At 38.0% G+C, this 20,479-nt stretch overlaps 1 protein-coding gene across 1 annotated transcript in view; it reads left to right on the forward strand.

Moving 5' to 3' along the window:
- Nucleotides 1-20,479, forward strand: part of ACOX1 (acyl-CoA oxidase 1) — a 175,493-nt gene that overhangs the window by 93,229 nt on the left and 61,785 nt on the right. The window contains exon 9 of the mRNA XM_090386493.1: nt 17,336-17,526. Within this exon, the coding sequence (XP_090242619.1) occupies nt 17,336-17,526 (191 nt within the window). The remainder of the gene's footprint in view (nt 1-17,335; nt 17,527-20,479) is intronic.

Here is a 20,479-nt window from a genome sequence, read left to right on the forward strand (position 1 = left end):
AAAAAACAAAATATTTTTTCATTTATTCAACAACACAATCAGTCCTCATATGACGTGTGTTTACACTACACGAATTCGATCATACACGATTTATAAATAGGGGAACGATATCGTATATAACATTAACCGAATTCGCTTATGGACGATTCGCCTTTGTGTTTACAAGAAATGGCAGTCGAATGTGGAATTACCCCAACTGAACGCAACACGATAGCAATGAAGAGAAGATTCTGAAAATGTATTTATGTTTTTTATATCAGTGAAGGGGAAACGCTTTTTGCCATAATAACATAAAAACCCGCACAATTTCGGCTATCGGTATTATCACAAATGCAATTAGATTGAGTTTACTACCGGTTTATAACAGATTCCACTAGCAGAAACGCAGCTGGAAATAGCTTTTATTATTTTATGGTAGTAACCCCCAGAAATGTGCTTTAGTAAAATGTGAGCTAGTGAGGTGTTAGTGTGTCTCTGCCTTTACGGTGTTGTTTATTCAGTTGCTACACGCGTGCAGCTTTGTTAATGTGTATCAAGCATGCCTCCTCATTTTGTAGTTGTGCTTTATTCCCTAAAAATGAGTAAAATACTTAAAAGGTTGAAAAGGAAGCATCCTGGTGAAGACACTACAGATTCAGAGAGAAAAAGAAAAGCAATACGGTATCGATAAACAGAGGCGGACTTGGTCAGAAATTCTTACCCAGGAAAATTTGTAGCAGCCTCATACTAGTGTTTACGGCCAAAATCACACTGGCCTCCATCCTCTTCTGGCCTCCAGCCCACCGCGGTTTCCCCAGTAAGGCTTATGGCCAGTCCGCCTCTGTTGATAGAGAAAAAATATGAAATTTTGAAACACTTTGAGCGAAATTAAGACCATGTGATATTGCACGTGCTACTGGCTTAAATGAGGCAACACCAAGAATTAGAAAGAATGCAGAGAAAATAAAAACAACTTTCATAGCAGGAACAACTCAAAGTGCAATTAAAATCCATTAGATCAAGACACAGAGAATTGGAAGAGATGGAATGGCTGTCATCTGTTTGGATAGAAAATCAAACAAAACAAGTTTGCTTACGATAGAAGCAAAAGCATTAGCAATATTTTATTACGATTATTTATTGTATTTGGTAATGTTTTGGTTACAAATGTGTGTTCAATCTTGGGTGGTCGGCACCTAACCCTATTTTTCCCATAGGGCCTATTATTTATATTGCACGAGGATTTCTAGGAACACAACTATCGTGCTATACGAGGACTGATTGTACTTAACATAAATAAATGGTAATAGCTTCACAATCATAAAGATAAAGCTTAATTGTGGAATGTTAATCCCTTTAACTTTTAATTCATGGGTGGTCCAATTGACACAACTTACGAACTAAAGGGATTAACATTCTACAATTCAGTTTTGTCCGTAAAACCTATACACCACCTCTCCCACATACTGTACCGAGAAGTCGCGCTTGTCATAACCAAAAAACCACAGCAACCGCAGTCACACTACCTTGTATCAATATGTATGGTAGCCACTAGCTGCAGTGGAAACCTGTTGGTGCTGCTTTTATCAAACAAACTCTAACAGCACTGATGCGACTACTATACAAGCAAGCTAAACATTTCAAAACGACTCGACTCATATTACTGTAGATAAGGAAGATCCATATTTTTGTTATTATGACTTTTTTGCATTTAGTTTTCATATATTAGTCAACAAATAGAATGTATCAGAAGTCAGAGTGCAATATTGAAAATCGCACTGGCCTCCATCGGGCTCCTGTAAGTCTTATGGCCAGTCTGCCTCTGGGAGTTAGTGAAACAAAACACTGTTATCAAGTCTTTCAAGAAATGTGGAATCAGCAGTGACTTGATATCACTGAAGATGATGCACTTTTTCAAGAAGCAAAAAAGTTCTAACCTTAACATTGTTAACAACAACTGTGATAGCAGCACAATGAATTTTTTTTGTGTTTTCTGACAAATGAAAGCTTTGTCTATGCTAAATTTTTTTATAAGTATTTGTATATGTATTGTATGTGGATTATACATGTTTTGCACATCTCATGTACACAACAGAATGCCATAAAGATTATTTATTTATTGATGTGCAAATATCTTTGGTGGCACCTACTAAATTTCAGACGGTATTAAAATCAATTTGTTATGACTTTGCGACAAGGAAATGATGTCATTTCTGTTTCATTACAAAGAAAAGTGGAATCGGAAGAGGATATTGTGCAAAGGATCATGGGAGATGATCTTGGATGTGCTCAGAGCTGGCATAAACCAGCTGGTTGGAGAAAAATGTTTATAATTCAGGGCATACCACTTAGGTGGCTTTGGGCTAACCATTGTCACCCATGGCAGAAACCTTTTGGTAACCAGAGAAATGGATATCTTGCAAAATTTAAAGTAAAGTAAAGCAAATTTAAAATAAAAAAAATAAATGACATGTTTCAACCAGCATAAAGCATCATGGGAAAAGCAAAAAGAACAGAGTTGGGAGAGGACATTGTACAAAGGATCATGAGAGGTGATCTTGGATCTGCTCAGAGATGGCATAAACCAGCTGGTTGTGGAAAAACATTTATGATTATGATTTGGGGCATACCACTTGGGTGGCTTTGGGCTAACCATTGCTACCCGTGGCAGAAACCTTTTGGTAAACAGAGAAATATATATCTTGAGAGCAGTGATCGTGGATATGCTCAGAGCTGATTTATGCCAGCTCTAAGCTTCAGCCTTAGCAGTTGAAGCACATGTAATGTAGGTATTACAGTACCCGTCTATATTACTGAAGCGGTTGTATATTTCAACCAGCTGGGCCAGTCAAGGATATTTGAATCGATTTGCGATTGGGAGATAACAGACTCCAAATTACATGTATGCGTAGAATCTTTTGCTTGTCATTGACCATTCTCACTCATTAAGTTGCATAAGTCCTTGTTGGTCATCAAGTTTTTGCAATTGCACAGAGTCGGCTGAGTGTGGCAAGCTTTAGATTCTCATTCATCTCGCTGTTTGGATGGTTGTAAAAGTTCGAAAGGGGTCTTCTTCTCACAGTTGCGTTCCAAGGCTATGCAGGTCATCACCGCATGCTTCGTCAGGGTCACCGTCGTCGTTGTCTTGACACATCGTCTTACATATTTCAATTGTTTTGCAAATGTCCAAGTCCGATTCATGCAATTTACGATCTAGTATGAGTTCTTCATTGTTGTTGTAGATCTTGATATATTTAATCTCTGACAGTATCTCTGTTTCCTCATTGTGAGATGGAATGTGCAGCGTTACATCTTGCGCTTGTACTCTTTGAGATCCTGAGCCAAGCCATAGTTTCAATAGCGTATTATGCATGGATACCATCGTTTCTTGCAGATCTCAGTGCTGCATGTGTAATTTGCGACAAAGCATGACAGAGTAACATGATCCAACATGATATTATGATTGTAACAATACAAATACTTGTATTGTTGCAATCATGCTATCCAACAAATGGCTAATTAGGCTATTGGCCTGACCTCTTCCAAAAATTGATTCGGTAGAGTAAGCAACAGACGTGTGTATCCTATTTATGACTAACATTGATTTGGTAGAGTAAGTAGTGGGCGTGAGCATAAATTACATCGTTCATGATTTCGGTTCTAGCTGTTCGAAATTTAGTAGGTGTCGTTAAAGATGTTTACACATAAAACATCTTTCATGCGTACAGGATATACACGCGATTTTTTTTTTTTTTACTTGCGAATTAGTGTTTCACACACACACACATATATATATACACAATAAAATATTTTTTTCCAAAATTCTCCTTCTAAAACCTGGATATGTCTTATGATCTGAAATATGTGGGATATCAACTTGGAGACTTTGAATGGATCTAGTATTAGTAATGGCCGCATGGTGCAAGAAAGCCTATGGCTTATGCTGCACCAGCCAAAAAAAAAAAAAAAAAAAAAACCCCAAACAAAACAATGATAAATAAAATAAATAATAATAATTAATAAAAAAAAGGGAAATTAAACCTATCATCCTATGTGCTTCCCTGACCCGAAGGTACTATCCAGATGACCTTTGAATTTCCCCAAACTGTCAGCCTCTACCACCCATGTAGGCAACTTATTCCAGTAATTTATAAATCGCTGGCTAAAATAAAACTTCCTGCAGTCCAATCTAAACATTTCCCCCCCCGTAACTTGAATTTATGTCCCCTAGTTCTAGCATCATTTATAATCTTGAAAATTTCATCCTCATTCATTTTACTGATGCCTCTCAGAGCCTTAAACACCTCAATCAAATCTCCTCTAAGGTGTCTAGTTTACGAACTCTGCAACCCACATATTCGTAGTCTTTCTTCATAAAGACGCCCTTTTGCCGATCTTACCAGGCGAGTGACCCATCTTTGCACCCTTTCAAGAAGCTCTATCTTTCTTTATGTGCGGTCTCCATACCTGAACACAGTATTCCAAGTGTGGTCTAACAAAAGCCTTATATAATGGGATTATCACGTCCCTATCTCTGCTTGCAAAAGTTCGATAGATCATCGATAGGACACCATGGGCCTTCCTTGCAACCTATTGACAATGCTCAGAGAATTTCATGTCTGCCCATATCGTAACATACAAGTCCCTTTCCTCCAGAACTGGGTTTAGTTGAACACCACCAAGTGAATAAGTTATTTTGGGATTACTGTTTCCCAGGTGTAATACCTTACACTTTGTTGGATTAAAGCATAACTGCCATTTTTCTGACCATTCCTGAAGTCTATGTAGGTCTCTCTGACAGTGATCATTAACCACTCTACCAATTTTAACATCATCTGCAAATTTAGACATCATACCCTCTATCCCTTCATCAATGTCGTTTATGAAAATTAAAAACAACAGTGGTCCTAATACTGATCCTTGGGGAACCCTACTTCTTACATCAACCCAATCTGAGGAATAGCCATTTATCACAACCCTCTGCCTCCTGCCCTGAAGCCATCCTGCTATCCATCTAAGGATTTTCCCAGTGATTCCAACCTGTTCCAGCTTATAAAGCAACCGCTTATGTGGGACTGAGTCAAAAGCTTTGCTGAAATCTAAATAAATAATGTCGAAATTATTCCCTAAATCCAGCTCATGAGTGACCCTTTCAAAATAGCAAACCAGATTTGTTAAACATGATTTTCCCTTTACAAAACCATGCTGAGTATCCTTGAGAATTTCAATTCGATCCAAATGATCCTGAATTCCACCCTTGATCATTGCCTCCATAATTTTCCCTACTACTGAAGTCAGACTGACAGGTCGATAATTTCCCACTTCACTTTTAGAGCCACCCTTATGTATGGGAGATACATTGGCACTTTTCCAATTCAAAGGAATCTCCCCAGAGTCTAGTGATGCTCACATAATTAGCCTCAATGGTTCAATGCACTCACTTGCCACCTCCCTTAAGATTATGGGGTATATTCCATCAACTCCAGGAGCCTTACTGGCCTGTAGGCTTGAAAGTTTTTTCATTAAATAATCTTGCGAAATTTCAATATCATTAATTACATATTTTTCAACATCGCTCCTACAATTTCCCATTGCCACAAAAGGTTTTTCATTTGTAAATATCGATGCAAAATAACTGTTGAGTTCATCTGCAATGGCAGCTGTTGTATTTAATAATATCGCCTTTCCCTTACGTCAAGGTCTGATCTGGTTTGTCCTGCTTTTCTTGGCATTTATATATATGAAGAATTCCTTATACCCCCCTCTTTGCTCTGTTTGCTAGTGATTTTTCATCAACTGCTTTTGCCTGTGGAACCTTTTCTGTGGCTCTATTACAGATCACCTTGTAGCTGTTATAGGCTTCACTACTTTTTATTGCTCTGTAACCTTTCCATGCTACCTTTTTCTGCTCAAGTAATGTGACAACTTCACTATTCATCTAACTTGGAACCCTCCTCGTGGAGTATTTTTTTTAATGGTATATACGCATTCAAGGCATCTGTGATTAATGTTTTAAAAGCATACCACAGTTCAAATGTGTTCATTCTCTGTGCAATATCTACCCAGTTAATAGAGGCCATGTAGTACCTTAAGGCATCGTAATTTCCTTTTCTGAAATTAAAACCCATTCCTTTGCCTTTTACTGCTGCTACCTCTCTCATCATCATCCACCGTAGAACTCCATGATCACTTCCTGCTACTGGTTCCTCTACTGTCAGCCCTGTTATGTCATCTGATTCATGGGTGATGATGAGGTCTAGGATATTCTTTTCTCTAGTACTTTCCCTGACATGTTGATACAAATAATAGTCATCTAGTTGATTTAAAAATTTTGTTCCCCATGTCAAGTTTCCTTCCCATTTACTCCAGTCAATTAGAGGCAAATTGAAATCACCCATAATAATACATTGACGCTTAGTTGCCCATTCCATTTGCATATAGAGGCTTTCGTCATTATCTTCACAATCACCTGGTCTGTAGATTACTCCTACTTGCATTATACCTTTGTTTCCAACTATCTCACACCATATACACACCATAACTAACTTTAAAAAATTATATCTATAATATTATTAAAATCAAACTGTTACAGGAAAACCTATAACAAAATAATCCAACAATATTTAAATAAATCAAATATTTAAAAGCACTAACCAACAGTAATCCACATAACTAAGGAACCTTGACGAAGCGTGTCCGCTCACCTCGAATGCCAACACTGGAATGTAATAGTATTTAGTGCAGACAAAGGATATAGCAATGGTAGAAATAGTTTCCAATAGTTTCTTTGAGAAAATGGTTTCATTAAATCTCTGTTTTAAAAATAGAAACATATCCTTTCAGCTTGTGGGAACCATTATTATCTCCATTTACATAGAAGGGGGGGGAGAGAGAGAGAGAGGGAGAGGGAGGGAGGGAGAGCTGCTCTTGCCAGTTACAGCCTGTTCCAAAATCATATATTGTACAGTTAGTATGGTATGATGTAATTATATGTTAACATACTACATAAATAATAGCAGCATTGTCCACATTTAGTTGTTTGATATATTATTGAATTTTTTAGATAACCATAATGGTTTCATTAATGAAAGACTTAATCTAGCTAACTTGATTACTTTTATAATAGACTTAAGTTCTTCGATCAGTGAACAACTAGATATGTATCTCGACATCTTGAAAGCCTTTGATTTGGTTGAGGTTGAACTCAAAAACCTTTAGGTGCTTATGGTATATTCAGCCTTAGATTTCTCAAATTACTGAATTACTCTCCATATAATAAACATCTGAGAGGATCTTCTCTGGGTTCTTTGTATTCTTTTCTGTATTTTTAAACCTGTTATAGGCTTTTTAAGATGGGCAGATATATTTACTTTTAAATGTTTAATTTAAATGAATAAATAGAGAAGCAGACTTCATCCTTAAATAATGCCATTCTAGAGCTACAGAAATGGATTTGCTCACACCATGTCTTGGCAAGGTCCTTTGCTTGAATTAGTCATTCATATTTTAATTATTTTTAATAGGAAAGCTGAATTTACCAATGATATAAACACTGATTTATCCTTACCTATACCTATTAAATGATGAAGTATAGCAAATTCTTATTATTTATTTTATTTTTTGTTTGTACCCTACTTTAAAAGATCACTCAGACAGTCTATATTGTGTTTTCTGTCACAGAAATGATAGTTTTTCCTTTTTACCCTCTCTGGTCAGCAGTTTTCAGTTTGTAGGGTCTGGAAGAATTAATTTTGTAGTGGTGGTGCTACACTTGTGAGATCCATCTCAAAAATAATGAACCATGCTACTTGTTGGTTGGTGATAAAAATCTTATTTTCTGTACCTTTCTAAATAGAGACAAATTTTTATTGGGTATATTCTTTGAATTGTTTTTATCGTTTTCCCAGAGTTATATATATTTTGCACCCAGCAAGTGCAGTGCTTGGTGCAAAAAATAATGCACTAGTTATGCTATGAAATATGTCTTGTGTTTGTTGCTGGCTGTTTGCATTATTTTCTGTGTAGTTTTAGAACTGTCTTGAAGTGATATAATGATGTTTATGTGAAATAATCATTTCGCAACATGATTTACTCTCGAGGCATTTTTTGTGCAATAGCAATTTTCTGTTTTACAGCATGTTGGATGTTTTATCTTATTTGTTTCATTTCTGTTATTTGGTTTTGATTTTTAATTTTTGTACTTGAAAACCATTTATTTTCATCCAAGAGTAACTTAGTGATTTTTAAGGTAATTATTTTTCACATTTTTCTCTATTAAAGATTTGGGAAACCTTTGCAATTTCTTTCCATGGACACCTTAAAGGAAATGTTTCCAAATAATATTGGCCACCTACCTAATAGTAGGTATATCCCCTTCTTGGTGCCAGTACTGCTGCCGCACAGCAAAGCATGGACTCTGTAAGGCCTTTGAACGTTGCATGTGGTATTTTGTACTATGTCACTGTATTCTATACATCTGCAATGGTCTGTGGTGGATGATCCAAACACCAGATCTCTCTATCCATATAATCTCAAAGATGTTCTATGTGATTCATATCTGGCAAATTTGGCAGCTAAGGTAGCACCTGGAAGTCACTTTTGTGTTCAGTGAACCACTTCTGAACACTACTGGAAACATCAGGGTGCATTATCCTGTTGGAAAACACCTGTCCCATCCAGGGAGACAGTCACCATGAAGGGGTGTACCTGATCAGCCACAATTGTTAAGTAGTTTTTAGCATTCAGAGTGCAGTCTAGTGATTTGAGGGTTCCAAGAGATTCACAGAAAAACAACTCCCATACCAAATTACTACTGTCACCTGTTTGTTTCTGTTGGACCAGAACACTGGAGTGGTTTCTCTCTGCAGTTTGGTACTGTATCTCCATCACTCCATCTGCCATCCACACCAGCATATCAAGAAATGTGATTCATTGGAAAAGGCAACTTTTTATGCAGTTGTCAGTAGGTCCAATGATGCCATTCAGAAGCAAACTTTGTTGCTGGTGGGTGGCCATAAGCATGGGTAACTTGACTGGGTGCCTATTTGGGAGACCCATATGGAGGAAGATTTTTGGGTCCTGAAAACATTGCTGGTTGTCCCAAGTTCATAGTCAGCTGTTCCACCATTTTTTGTTTATTGGCTCGCAAAAGATAGCCATCCTACATTCACTACAATCATTGATGAGACACATGTGCCTGCCATTGGCCCACCGACTCCTACTCTGTCCACTGTCTGTCCCCTCTTAGAACACCTTAACTATGCCACAGCACTCAGTGAATAGCACTCATGAGATTCAATCTCCATAATACTGCCACCCTTAAACTGGTACTTGATAATCATCCCTTTTTTGAAGTCTGTCAGATTGCTTCACCATTAGAAAGACACAATATGGCCTTAGCAGCCTATGTGTGTCATTAAACTCAACAACAACAACAACCGTCAGATTGCGTTTCTTGCAATGTAAATCAAGTAATTCATTCCCACCTTTGTATGAACTATTTGCCACAAATCTGTAATATCACATGTAATGGTTCTCGCTGAGACACAATGTGCCATCAGGTGAGGGAGGAATGGCTGATTGCTAAAACATGGAAGGTGGTCATAATGCTGCTTTGACTAGCCATTGTAAATGGGCCATCATGATTAGCAGACTTATTTGTTTGCAATTTCTTTTTATGGCCAGTTTTTTAAAATCCAAAGTGTGTGTAAACCATCCATGCATACTTGAGCAATTGAAACAAAATATGTGATGTAATTGAAATAATAATACAACTAGAAACATTACATAGAGCAATGGATGAGGTGAGAATACGAATAGAGGGTTGTGTTTGCATTGTTGGTAGTAGTAGTAGTGGCATGTGATGCAAGAAAGCAAGTGTATGAGCTTATGCAGCATCAGTCAAAAAAAAAAAAAAAAAAATCACGCCATTCCCTCCAAATGCCTGTCCAGTTCCTCCTTAAATTTATTTAACCTATCAACCTCCACAACGACAGATGGAAGTTTGTTAGCATTAGCATTAGTAGAGGCATTTGATGCAAGAAAGCAAGCTTATGCAGCATCAGTCAAAAAAAAAAAAAAAAAAATAATAATAATAATAAATAAAAAAATAACCACTTCCACTTCACCCCTCTGTTTGTTCGAAATACCTGTCCAGCTGAGCCTTAAACTTATTTAGGCTATCAACTTCCACGACAAGGGATGGAAGTCTATTCCACTAACCAACCACCCACTGGCTAAATGCAAATTTCCTCACGTCTATCCTACATCTGTCTTTTCTCAATTTGAATTTATGCCCTCTCAGGTGATCATTCTGAGCAAGAGGAAGAATCCCATCAGCATTGAGCATGCTCAAACCATTCAAGGCTTTATACACCTATCAGATCACCTCGCTGGTGCCTAGTCCCCAGACACTGTAATTTGCAAAACTTAAGCCTTTCTTCGTAAGAGCACCCCTTTGTTCCATTCACTAATCTTGTTGCCCTTCTCTGTATTCGTTCCAGCATCTCTACATCCTTCTTGAAATGAGGCCTCCAGACCTGTATACAGTACTCTAGGTGTGGCCTGACCATTGCCTTATACAAGGGAATAATCACCTTCTTATCCCTGCTAGAAAAATTCCTATATATCATCGACAATACACCATGAGCTACTCTTGCAGCCCGTCTGCACTGCTCAGAAAACTTCATATCTGCCTGCACAACCACCCCCAGGTCCCTTTCATTCTCTACCACTGTCAGTGTAGTACCACAGAGTTGATACGTTGCTCTGGGGTTGCTGTTTCCTATATGTAGTACTTTACATTTGTCAATGGTAAACTTCATTTGCCACCTCTCAGCCCATCTGCTCAACTTTTCCAGATCCTGTTGCAGTAGCATAGTGTCAGTAGTGCCCTTGACAACCCTGCCAACCTTCGTATCGTCTGCAAACTTGGACATTAAGCTGGATATACCTTCATCAGTATCATTTTTAAATACAAAAAATAATAATGGACCCAATACTGAACCCTGAGGGACTCCACTAATAACATTAGTCCACGATGAGCAGTGTCCATTGATTACCACTCTCTGTCTTCTCCCCCTCAACCACCCCTTTATCCATAGCAGCAATTTGCCTCCAGTGCCACACTGCTCCAATTTGTGCAGCAGTCTTCCATGTGCAACAGTATCAAAAGCCTTTCTAAGATCCAAGTATATAATATCAAAGTTATTCCCTGCATCCAGTTCTTTTGTGACTGCATCATAGTATCCAGTCAAATTGGTCAGGCAAGACTTCCCCCTTAACAAAACCATGCTGTGTCTGAGCTATAACTGAAGTCTTGTCTAGATGTGCTTCTTTAACCAGTGCCTCCATTAATTTTCCAGAAACAGAAGTTAAACTAACAGGTCTATAATTACTTGTGTCGCCCTTTGATCCTCATTTGTGAATTGGGGTCACATTTGCACATCTCCAGTCCATGGGTACTTCCCCTGAGTCCAAAGAAGCTCTCATAATTATGGCTAAGTGTTTGCTTATTTCCTTTGCTACCTCCTTTAATATAACTGGATAGATCCCATCCACCCCAGGCGTCTTTCTTGTATTTATCTTCAACAATTTCTCCTCCACTTTACTCTCAGTTATTACAAGATTCTCTAGCCTACTGCCAGAGTTGAATACACCTCTGGCATTCCCCTTGCTGAATAACTCCTCATGTGTGAATGTCGATGCAAAATATTCATTGTTTGTTAGCTACCTGAGCAGGATCATCAACAGTTGACCCATCGATATCAAGTGGATCAATCTGATTCATCCCCTTCCTTCTAGAGTTTACATAAGTAAAGAACTCTTTGCTGTTTTTCTTTGCATCCCTTGCCAAAGATTTCTCGTAATCTGCCTTCGCCTGCCTAACCTCCTTTGTAACTTGTTAATTTGTATATATCCCATGCATTTTTCTTCTCTGCCATATGTCTCATTAGTTCATCTGACATCCACTTAGGCCTAAACCTTGAACAATATTTCTTAGTTGGTATGTAAAGCCTAGTAGCTTCCAAGATTAGTTCTTTGAATGCTTCCCATTTTGAATTTGCTGTTGGTAACATCATTAGTTGGTCCCACTGTATAGAATTTAAATACTGTCTCAGTCCATCGTAGTCGCCTTTACGAAAGCAATAACCCTTCCCTTTACCCCTAATGGTAGTTACCTCTTTGAGTAAATCCCACTTCAGCACACTGTGATCACTGCCACCTAGTGGTTCATTTACCTGCAGATTCTTAATGCATGAAGAACCACTACTGATAATCAAATCAAGAGTATTACTCCCTCTAGTTGCCTCCCGAACATGCTGATGTAGAAAACAATCATCCAATAAATTCACAAAAGCCTAGCTAGTGTGTGAGCGACCAGCCCCCAAATTCCAGTAAATATCTGGGAAATTAAAATTCCCCATTATAAGACTCTCTGATTTACTGGCCCACTCTATTTCCCCGTACAGTTCCTTATTATACTCATCAGAGTCATTAGGCCTATAGACACTCCTACTCTCAATTTTGATCTCCCAATGCTTATGTCACACCAAACTGACTCAACACTGCACTGTCCAGCGATGTCGACTGGCTTCACTTCCTTGGTTTTTATGTGTTTCTTAACTAATAGCATAACCCCTCCCCCTTCCTATCCTGTCTATCCTTTCTGTAGACGTTGTACTCCCCAAATTGCAGTTCTGCATCCCTTATATCTGTGTGACACCACATCTCTGAAATCCCCACAATATCTGCCTTTGATGTTTTGAGCAATACCTCAAATTCATCAAATTTATTTACTAAACTCCTAGCATTGGTGTACACGCAAGTATACATACACCTGTTCTGTTTCTTAGCTACCCTAACACAACCTATGTGTTTATTTGTACCCCAATGGTTCGCAGCAGTCTCTGAAATATCCTGCATCTTATTTTCCAGGCTGCGGCTCATTCCAATCAAAGCAGTGCAAGAATCTCTTTCACCTCTGCCAGTGGCTACTGTCAATCTATTGGTCTTTGTCTCCCCCCAAGCTAGCAGTTTTCCGACCCACCTAACACTGCCTCGTTAGCATCAGCAAATATTCTTGCACCCTTTCTATTTAAGTGTTTCCCATCCCTGTAGAAGCAATCTATCCTGTTAACAAGTACAGACCAGGCTGAAAAAAATTCTAACCCTTGAGCCTTGCACAATCTTTCCAGGGCCGAATTGATCGACAGGCTCTCATCATATACTCCCTTGTATCGTGTCTGGGCAGAATTGCAGACACTTTCAAATTCAACCCTAATTCACGGCTTTTTTTCAACAGTGACCTGTACTTGTTAAGTAATTCTGCCGGTCTCCTACTCTTAATATCATTAGTGCCAATGTGTACAACTATATCACCTTTTGTGCCCTTAAAAGATGATATCCTCTCTACAACATCAACAACCTTTGCCCCTGGCAGACATACCCTGGTCCTGTTCCACCTATCCTTTTTACAAAGCAAGTTTCCCGTTTCCCTGACAATAGAGTCACCAACAACTAGTTCCTTTGGGACCAGCGCATTCTGCCTTGTGGGCTGCCGCTGTGGTGCGTGATGACCAAGTGCAAGCTCTGGCATTGGTGTGGGCAGCTGAGAGCTTGATGGGCCCCTCACTTTTAATCCTTCGAGGGCATCCACCCTGTCCTTCAAGCTCTCATATAGGCCCATAACAATGCTGAGTTGTTGCCTGATTTCCTTACACTCCTTGCATCGCGCACACACAAACATTTCCCCCATGGCAGGTGTCATGTCCCGTACCTGACTGCTCCACAAACATCAAGCAAGTAGTGCATTTTAATAGGCTGTGATTCAGAGGGCAACTGCCCCCCCTCAGTTCTCCCCTGAGCCACAGCACTCCTATTAGCTTGAGCCTTTTGCTTTGCTGCTCTGGTCTGAGTCATGATTTCGATTTAATTTCAATTTCAGTACAGAATTAAATTAAAACCCTAAACTTATATCCCAACATAGTTATAACGCTATATTTTTGTTTCAGTATCGAGTGTTATCTACGAAATCCCTTTATATAACTTCCGTATCAAGTTAAGTATTAATTATTTATTTTTTACTAATTATTTATGTTACGTAACCCAAGTTATATGTATAGTTAAAGGTACAATTTAATTGACAATGAAGTTCAACAAGATTAATTATCTGATTAATTGACAATATTATGTACTATACTATACTATATTAAGCGTATGCTATCTATTTCGAGATATTGTGTATCGCGTAACAATGGTGGCTATTTACGAAAGGTACACATGTGGATTTGATACCCTTTCAGATACTAAGTAATACCTACAAAATTTCTATCTAAGTTACTTTAATCTAAGTATCGTAAATAGAAATATAAAGCTACTCTAGAAAATAAGTTAATATGCCACTTTAATCTAATAAAACAGAAAATAAATCAGAAAAAACTTATCTGTTCCAGGAGCAGCAAAAATGTACGTCCGCACAGGCTACGCTCGTTCTCACCTTCGTGCAATTGTTCCAGCAATTAACCACCCGCTGGCTAAAGGAAAATTTCCACACATCTATTCTACATCTGTCCTTTCTTAATTTGAATTTGTGACCCCTTAGGTTCGTAATCTGAACAAGTGGAAGGATCCCATCAGAATTTAGCGTGCTCAACCCATTCAAGGCCTTATACACCTCAATCAGATCACCGCACAGGTACCTAGTCTCCAGCCACTGCAATTTGCAGAACTTAAGCCTCTCTTGGTAAGAGGATCCCTTCATTCCCCCTCACCAATCTCATTGCCCTTCTCTGTACATGCTCAAGTAAATCTACATCCTTCCTAAAATGAGGCCTCCAGACCTGTACACAGTACTCAAGGCGTGGCCTGACCCGACCATTGCCTTATACAGAGGGACAATCACCTCCTTTTCCCTGCTAGCAAAATTCCTATATATCATTGACAAAACCCCATGACCTGCCCTTGCCGCCTGTCTGCATTGCTCAGAAAATTTCATATCTGACTGCACAATTACTCCCAGGTCTTTTTCATTTTCTACCACCTTAAGTGTAGTACCACACAGTTGGTACGTTTCTCTGGGGTTACTTCTACCCATATGCAGTACTTTGCATTTGTCAAGGTTAAACTTCAGTTGTCACTTCTTAGCCCATCTGCCCAAATTATCTAGATCCTGTTGCAGTAGCGCACTGCCATTACTGTCATGAACAACCCTGCCAACCTTTGTATCATCTGCAAACTTCGACATTAAGCCTGATATTCCTTCATCAATATCATTGATAAATATACAAAACAACAGTGGACCCAACACCGAACCCTGTGGGACTCCACTAATAACATTAGTCCACGAAGAGCAGCACCCATTGATTACCATCCTCTGTCTTCTCCCACTTAACCTAAGGGATTTTTTTTTTAACACTGAGGAGTGTAACACAAATGCTTTGATGTGTATTATTAAATTGAAATGACAACGAGTCTTTTTCAATTTGCAAAGTAATTATTTCATTTTTAAAATAGATAGCTGCTTTTGCATGCCCTGTATATTATGTGTGTAAATTGCTTGTTCTGTGGTTGATTTGCCTGTTATTTTCCAGGGGAAAAAATCATTCAACTCTTGCCTGAAACTGACCATCCCAGCCACTTTATGAAAAAGCCCATAAAAATTCCTCATGTCATTGATGGCATTGAAACACTGGCCGTTTCCACCTGTTTTTTTTTGGGGGGGGGGTGCTTATATGCACTGTGCTAGCTATGATGGCCATGGACAAGGAGGTGACTATCAAATTGTATAAGGCATTGGTTAGGCCACACCTTGCCTACTTCGTGTATGTTTGGGAACCTCATTTCAGGATATGGATCTGTTAGAACAGACTTATAGAAGAGAACAAGATTAGTCAGGGACACAAAAGGGTATTCTTAATTAGCATTAATGTTGCTTGTTATGTATATATACCAAGAAAGACGAGCTCTTTAAATTGCAGCATCTGGAAACTAGACACATGTGAGTCACCCTGATTGAAGTGGCTTTAAAATGGTTGAGTAAACTAAATGCCAATAGTATTCATACTTTCTTTTTAGACAACACACAAGAGGACGTAAATTTTAATTGGAAAAGAATGGTTGCAGGAGTGATGGAGAAAATTTGCCTTCAGCCAGAGAGTTGTGGTGGAAGTTGTGGAAGTGGGTTGTTGTTTGAGTAAATTTAAAGAAAGGATTGGATTAGATGGTTGCAGGAGTGATTATTAGATGAGATCAGCAAACTGCATTCTTACATTATTTTACCTCTTATTTTATTTATTTTACCTCTCTTATTTTATTTATTTTACCTCTTACATTATTTTACCTCTTAATTTATTTTTTGTTAATTATAAAATGAATAAAAATTATGCTGTTAGTAGTTTTTACGGTTAACTGGTTTATGTTAGTGGCACGTTATCCTATAGGAAAAAAAAGACATCTGCTTAGAGCCCTGATTAGAGGGGAGGGTCTCCAGAATCACTGTTTAAAAAACTCATTGCTGTTTTTTAATATATTTTTAAGTGATTTTTATCGGAAATTGAACTTTCTACTTGTCAAGGTCAGTGAACTTTACTTGAAGATTAATTTGAAAATTACATGTTTTTCAAAAATGGTTTTACCGATTTTGATGAAATTTTATATTTAATTCTTCCTTTAATGGTTGACTTAATTGAACAAATAAAGACTGCCTTGTATGTAATTGGTGTCACTGGCTTCCTTATGCTTAAGGCAGTACAGTAGCAGAGAGAAGGTAGCCACGATCTTATCAACCAATGCTGAATAAATGTCCAGTGGAATAATTCAGAGTTTTTGATTTTAATGAGTACGAAACCTAAATGAACGAGTGTAAGAAATATAAAAAATGAGTGTAAGAACATTAAATATTGAGTGGAACACGGAAGAACACAGAGAGCTGAACTAAGTTCAGCTCTCTGTGTTCTTCCGTGTTCCACTCAATATTTAATGTTGACGGGGGCCCCCCTTTTCTTTAGATGAGGCCCTCAAATTCCATTAATTAAACAAAACTCTACAAAATACATTTGTAGAGTTTTGTTTAATTTAAGCAAAATTCTATATAAACTATCTTATTCTATTGTCACCTTAACTTGGATTTAAGGTGACACCATCATTACTGAATTTGAGTTATCCTGATTAACCACAAATTACAATTAAAATTAAAAACTGTAAAATTTGAGTAAGTAGTAGTATTTTTAAAATATGGTATATCTAATTGTCACCACTGAGAGTACCATTCTCTCTTTAAACTGTAAATTTGTGTTGCCTGACAAATAACATTTATTTAACAAGAGTATAGGTGTTTTTTTTTTATATGTATATATAGCTTCATGCTGTTTCATCAGGATTAAAAGCACTTTCTACAGAAATTGGATCTAATGCAATTGAAGTTTGTCGTAGAGCTTGTGGTGGCCATGGATTTTTAATGATAAGTGGAATTCCTAGATTGTATGCTGCAACAGTTGCAGCTTGCACCTATGAAGGAGAAAATACTGTCCTTTATTTGCAACTTGCAAGGTAAGTTCATCACAAAACAATGTATTCCATAATATTCCATAATATTATTCAGTATGGTATCAGTTAGTGATTAGAAAACATGCAACCAACAGAGATAGACTAAAAAAATTAAATATGAGATTAATATTTCTAGCATTTGACACATTAATGTATGATAAGTTGCAATCCCATTTTAGCTATGCTTCTTTCAGTTTTATCACTCCCTCTCACTGCTTCCACCATTCATAATAGCTCAGTTATAGCTCAGACACAGCATGGTTTTGTTAAGGGGAAGTCTTGCCTGACCAACTTGATTGGATACTATGATGCAGTCACAAAAGAACTGGATGGAGGGAATAACTTTGATATTATATACTTGGATCTTAGAAAGGCTTTTGATACTGTTGCACATGGAAGACTGCTACACAAATTGGAGCAGTGTGACATTGGAGGCAAATTGCTGCTATGGATAAAGGGGTGGTTGAGGGGGAGAAGACAGAGAGTGGTAATCAATGGACACTGCTCATCGTGGACTAATGTTATTAGTGGAGTCCCTCAGGGCTCAGTGTTGGGTCCATTATTGTTTTCTGTATTTATAAATGATATTGATGATGGTATATCAAGCTTAATGTCCAAGTTTGCAGATGATACAAAGGTTGGCAGGGTTGTCAAGGACACTACTGATACTATGCTGCTGCAACAGGATCTGGAAAGGTTGAGCAGATGGGCTGAGAGGTGGCAAATGAAGTTTAACATTGACAAATGTAAAGTACTACACATGGGAAAAAGCAACCCCAGAGCAACGTATCAACTCTGTGGTACTACACTGACAGTGGTAGAGAATGAAAGGGACTTGGGGATGATTGTGCAGGCAGATATGAAGTTCTCTGAGCAGTGCAGACGGGCTGCAAGAGTAGCTCATGGAGTATTGTCAATGATATACAGGAATTTTTCCAGCAGGGATAAGGAGGTGATTATTCCATTGTATAAGGCAATGGTCAGGCCACACCTAGAGTACTGTATACAGGTCTGGAGGCCTCATTTCAAGAAGGATGTAGAGCTGCTGGAACGAGTACAGAGAAGGGCAACAAGATTAGTGAATGGAACAAAGGGGTGCTCTTACGAAGAAAGGCTTAAGTTTTGCAAATTACAGTGTCTGGAGACTAGGCACCAGCGAGGTGATCTGATAGAGGTGTATAAGGCTTTGAATGGTTTAAGCATGCTCAATGCTGATGGGATTCTTCCTCTAGCTCAGAAAAATCACCTGAGAGGGCATAAATTCAAATTGAGGAAAGACAGATGTAGGATAGACGTGCGGAAATTTGCCTTTAGCCAGCGGGTGGTTGGTTGGTGGAACAGACTGCCATCCCTTGTGGTGGAGGTTGATAGCCTAAATAAGTTTAAGGCTCAGCTGGACAGGTATTTTGAACGAACAGAGGGGTGAAGTGGAAGTGGGTTTTTTTTTTTTTTTTGGCTGATGCTGCAGCTTGCTTTCTTGCATCAAATGCCTCTACTAATGCTAAAAAATGCTAATGCTAATAATTGGAATTCTGACGTTATATAGCATTTTTCAAAAGTATGTGTAAAAAATTCCAGTACATATTCTAGGGAGAGGAAAAAATATATATATATGTATCCAAAAAAACCTTTGTTCTGGGTTATGCATGTAAATGATTTGCAACAATTGTTTGAAGTTATGTACTTTACTCATGATGAAGGAAATAGTAAATAACACTGATATTTATTGCATTCTCTCCTCCTCTTTTGAGAGCTGTGGAGAGTGTAGGCTCTTAGTTGTTTTCGGAGATTCATCCAGTAACTGCATCATTTAGTTTCATGGCAGTGATTTGATATGCTGTATTGAATATGAAAATGTGCACTCCGTGTGTGGCAATGCAGGAAATTCACTTTAAGCAAGAAGATTATACGGCAAAACCTGCTTAATTTGAAGTTCATGGGATCAAAATACATCCATTTTGATTTAAACTGTTTTGAAGCATATGTACGAGTTGTGAATATGTCACTATTAATTAATCAAGGATAATTTTTAGCCATGTACTCTTATTAATACTGCAGAATTTTTGTAATTCTCATTCTTTTGGTTTTGTTATGGTAGACAATTGTGAATAGAGGGTTAACATATTAATTTATATTTTCTTGTTTATACTATGGCATGACCACCAGGTCAGTGGAGTTTACAATAAATTATCAGTACAAACATTAATCGTATTTAGCAGTCACTGGCTTGAACTCCCGTGGACTCAGAGTGCATACTACTGCACTCTTGCTCTTGACCACTTGGCTACGTCAGTTAATATCAGGAAGCAACAATTGTGCTGTTAAGAAATTCATCAAATTTCTCGCATGTTATAAAATATTTGTTTAATTTTGTTTTTGCTGCCATTACTGGTCATACAGTTCAGTTAATAAATTACAATAAACATTATGTTGTTTATCATGTATAATTGTACATAGCTGCTAAAGAGAGTGTCAATGTCTTTGAATATTTACTGTTTAATACTTATAATCCATGCAAAAAGGATGATATTTCTCTCCTTTTTTGAATTATTGCTTTCAGTAAATTAGTATTACTAACAATAGTGGCAAATGATGCAAGGAAGCAAGCTTATACAGCATCAGTTCCCTCCTCCCCATTTTAACTATCCATCCCCTCCAATAGTTTGTCTAGTTCTTCCTTGACTTTATTCAAACTATCCACTTCCACAACAATGGATGGAGGCTTATTCCAGCAGCAATCAACCACTTGTTGGCTGAAGGCAAACCTCTGCACATCTGTTCTTCAACCATTCTTCCTCGATTTCAATTTATGCTCTCTTGTGTGCATAGTCTGAGAAACAGGAAGATTCCCATTAGACTGAGTTTGCTTGAGCCATTAAAAGCCTTAAATATTTCAATTATACCATATTACAGCACCTAGTCTCCAGATGCTGCAATGTGCAAAACAGAAGCCTTT

Source organism: Mastigoproctus giganteus, chromosome 12 (assembly GCF_048544385.1).
Source record: "Mastigoproctus giganteus isolate SK-2022 chromosome 12, ASM4854438v1, whole genome shotgun sequence".
In the NCBI taxonomy this organism is placed as follows: Eukaryota; Metazoa; Arthropoda; class Arachnida; order Uropygi; family Thelyphonidae; genus Mastigoproctus; species Mastigoproctus giganteus.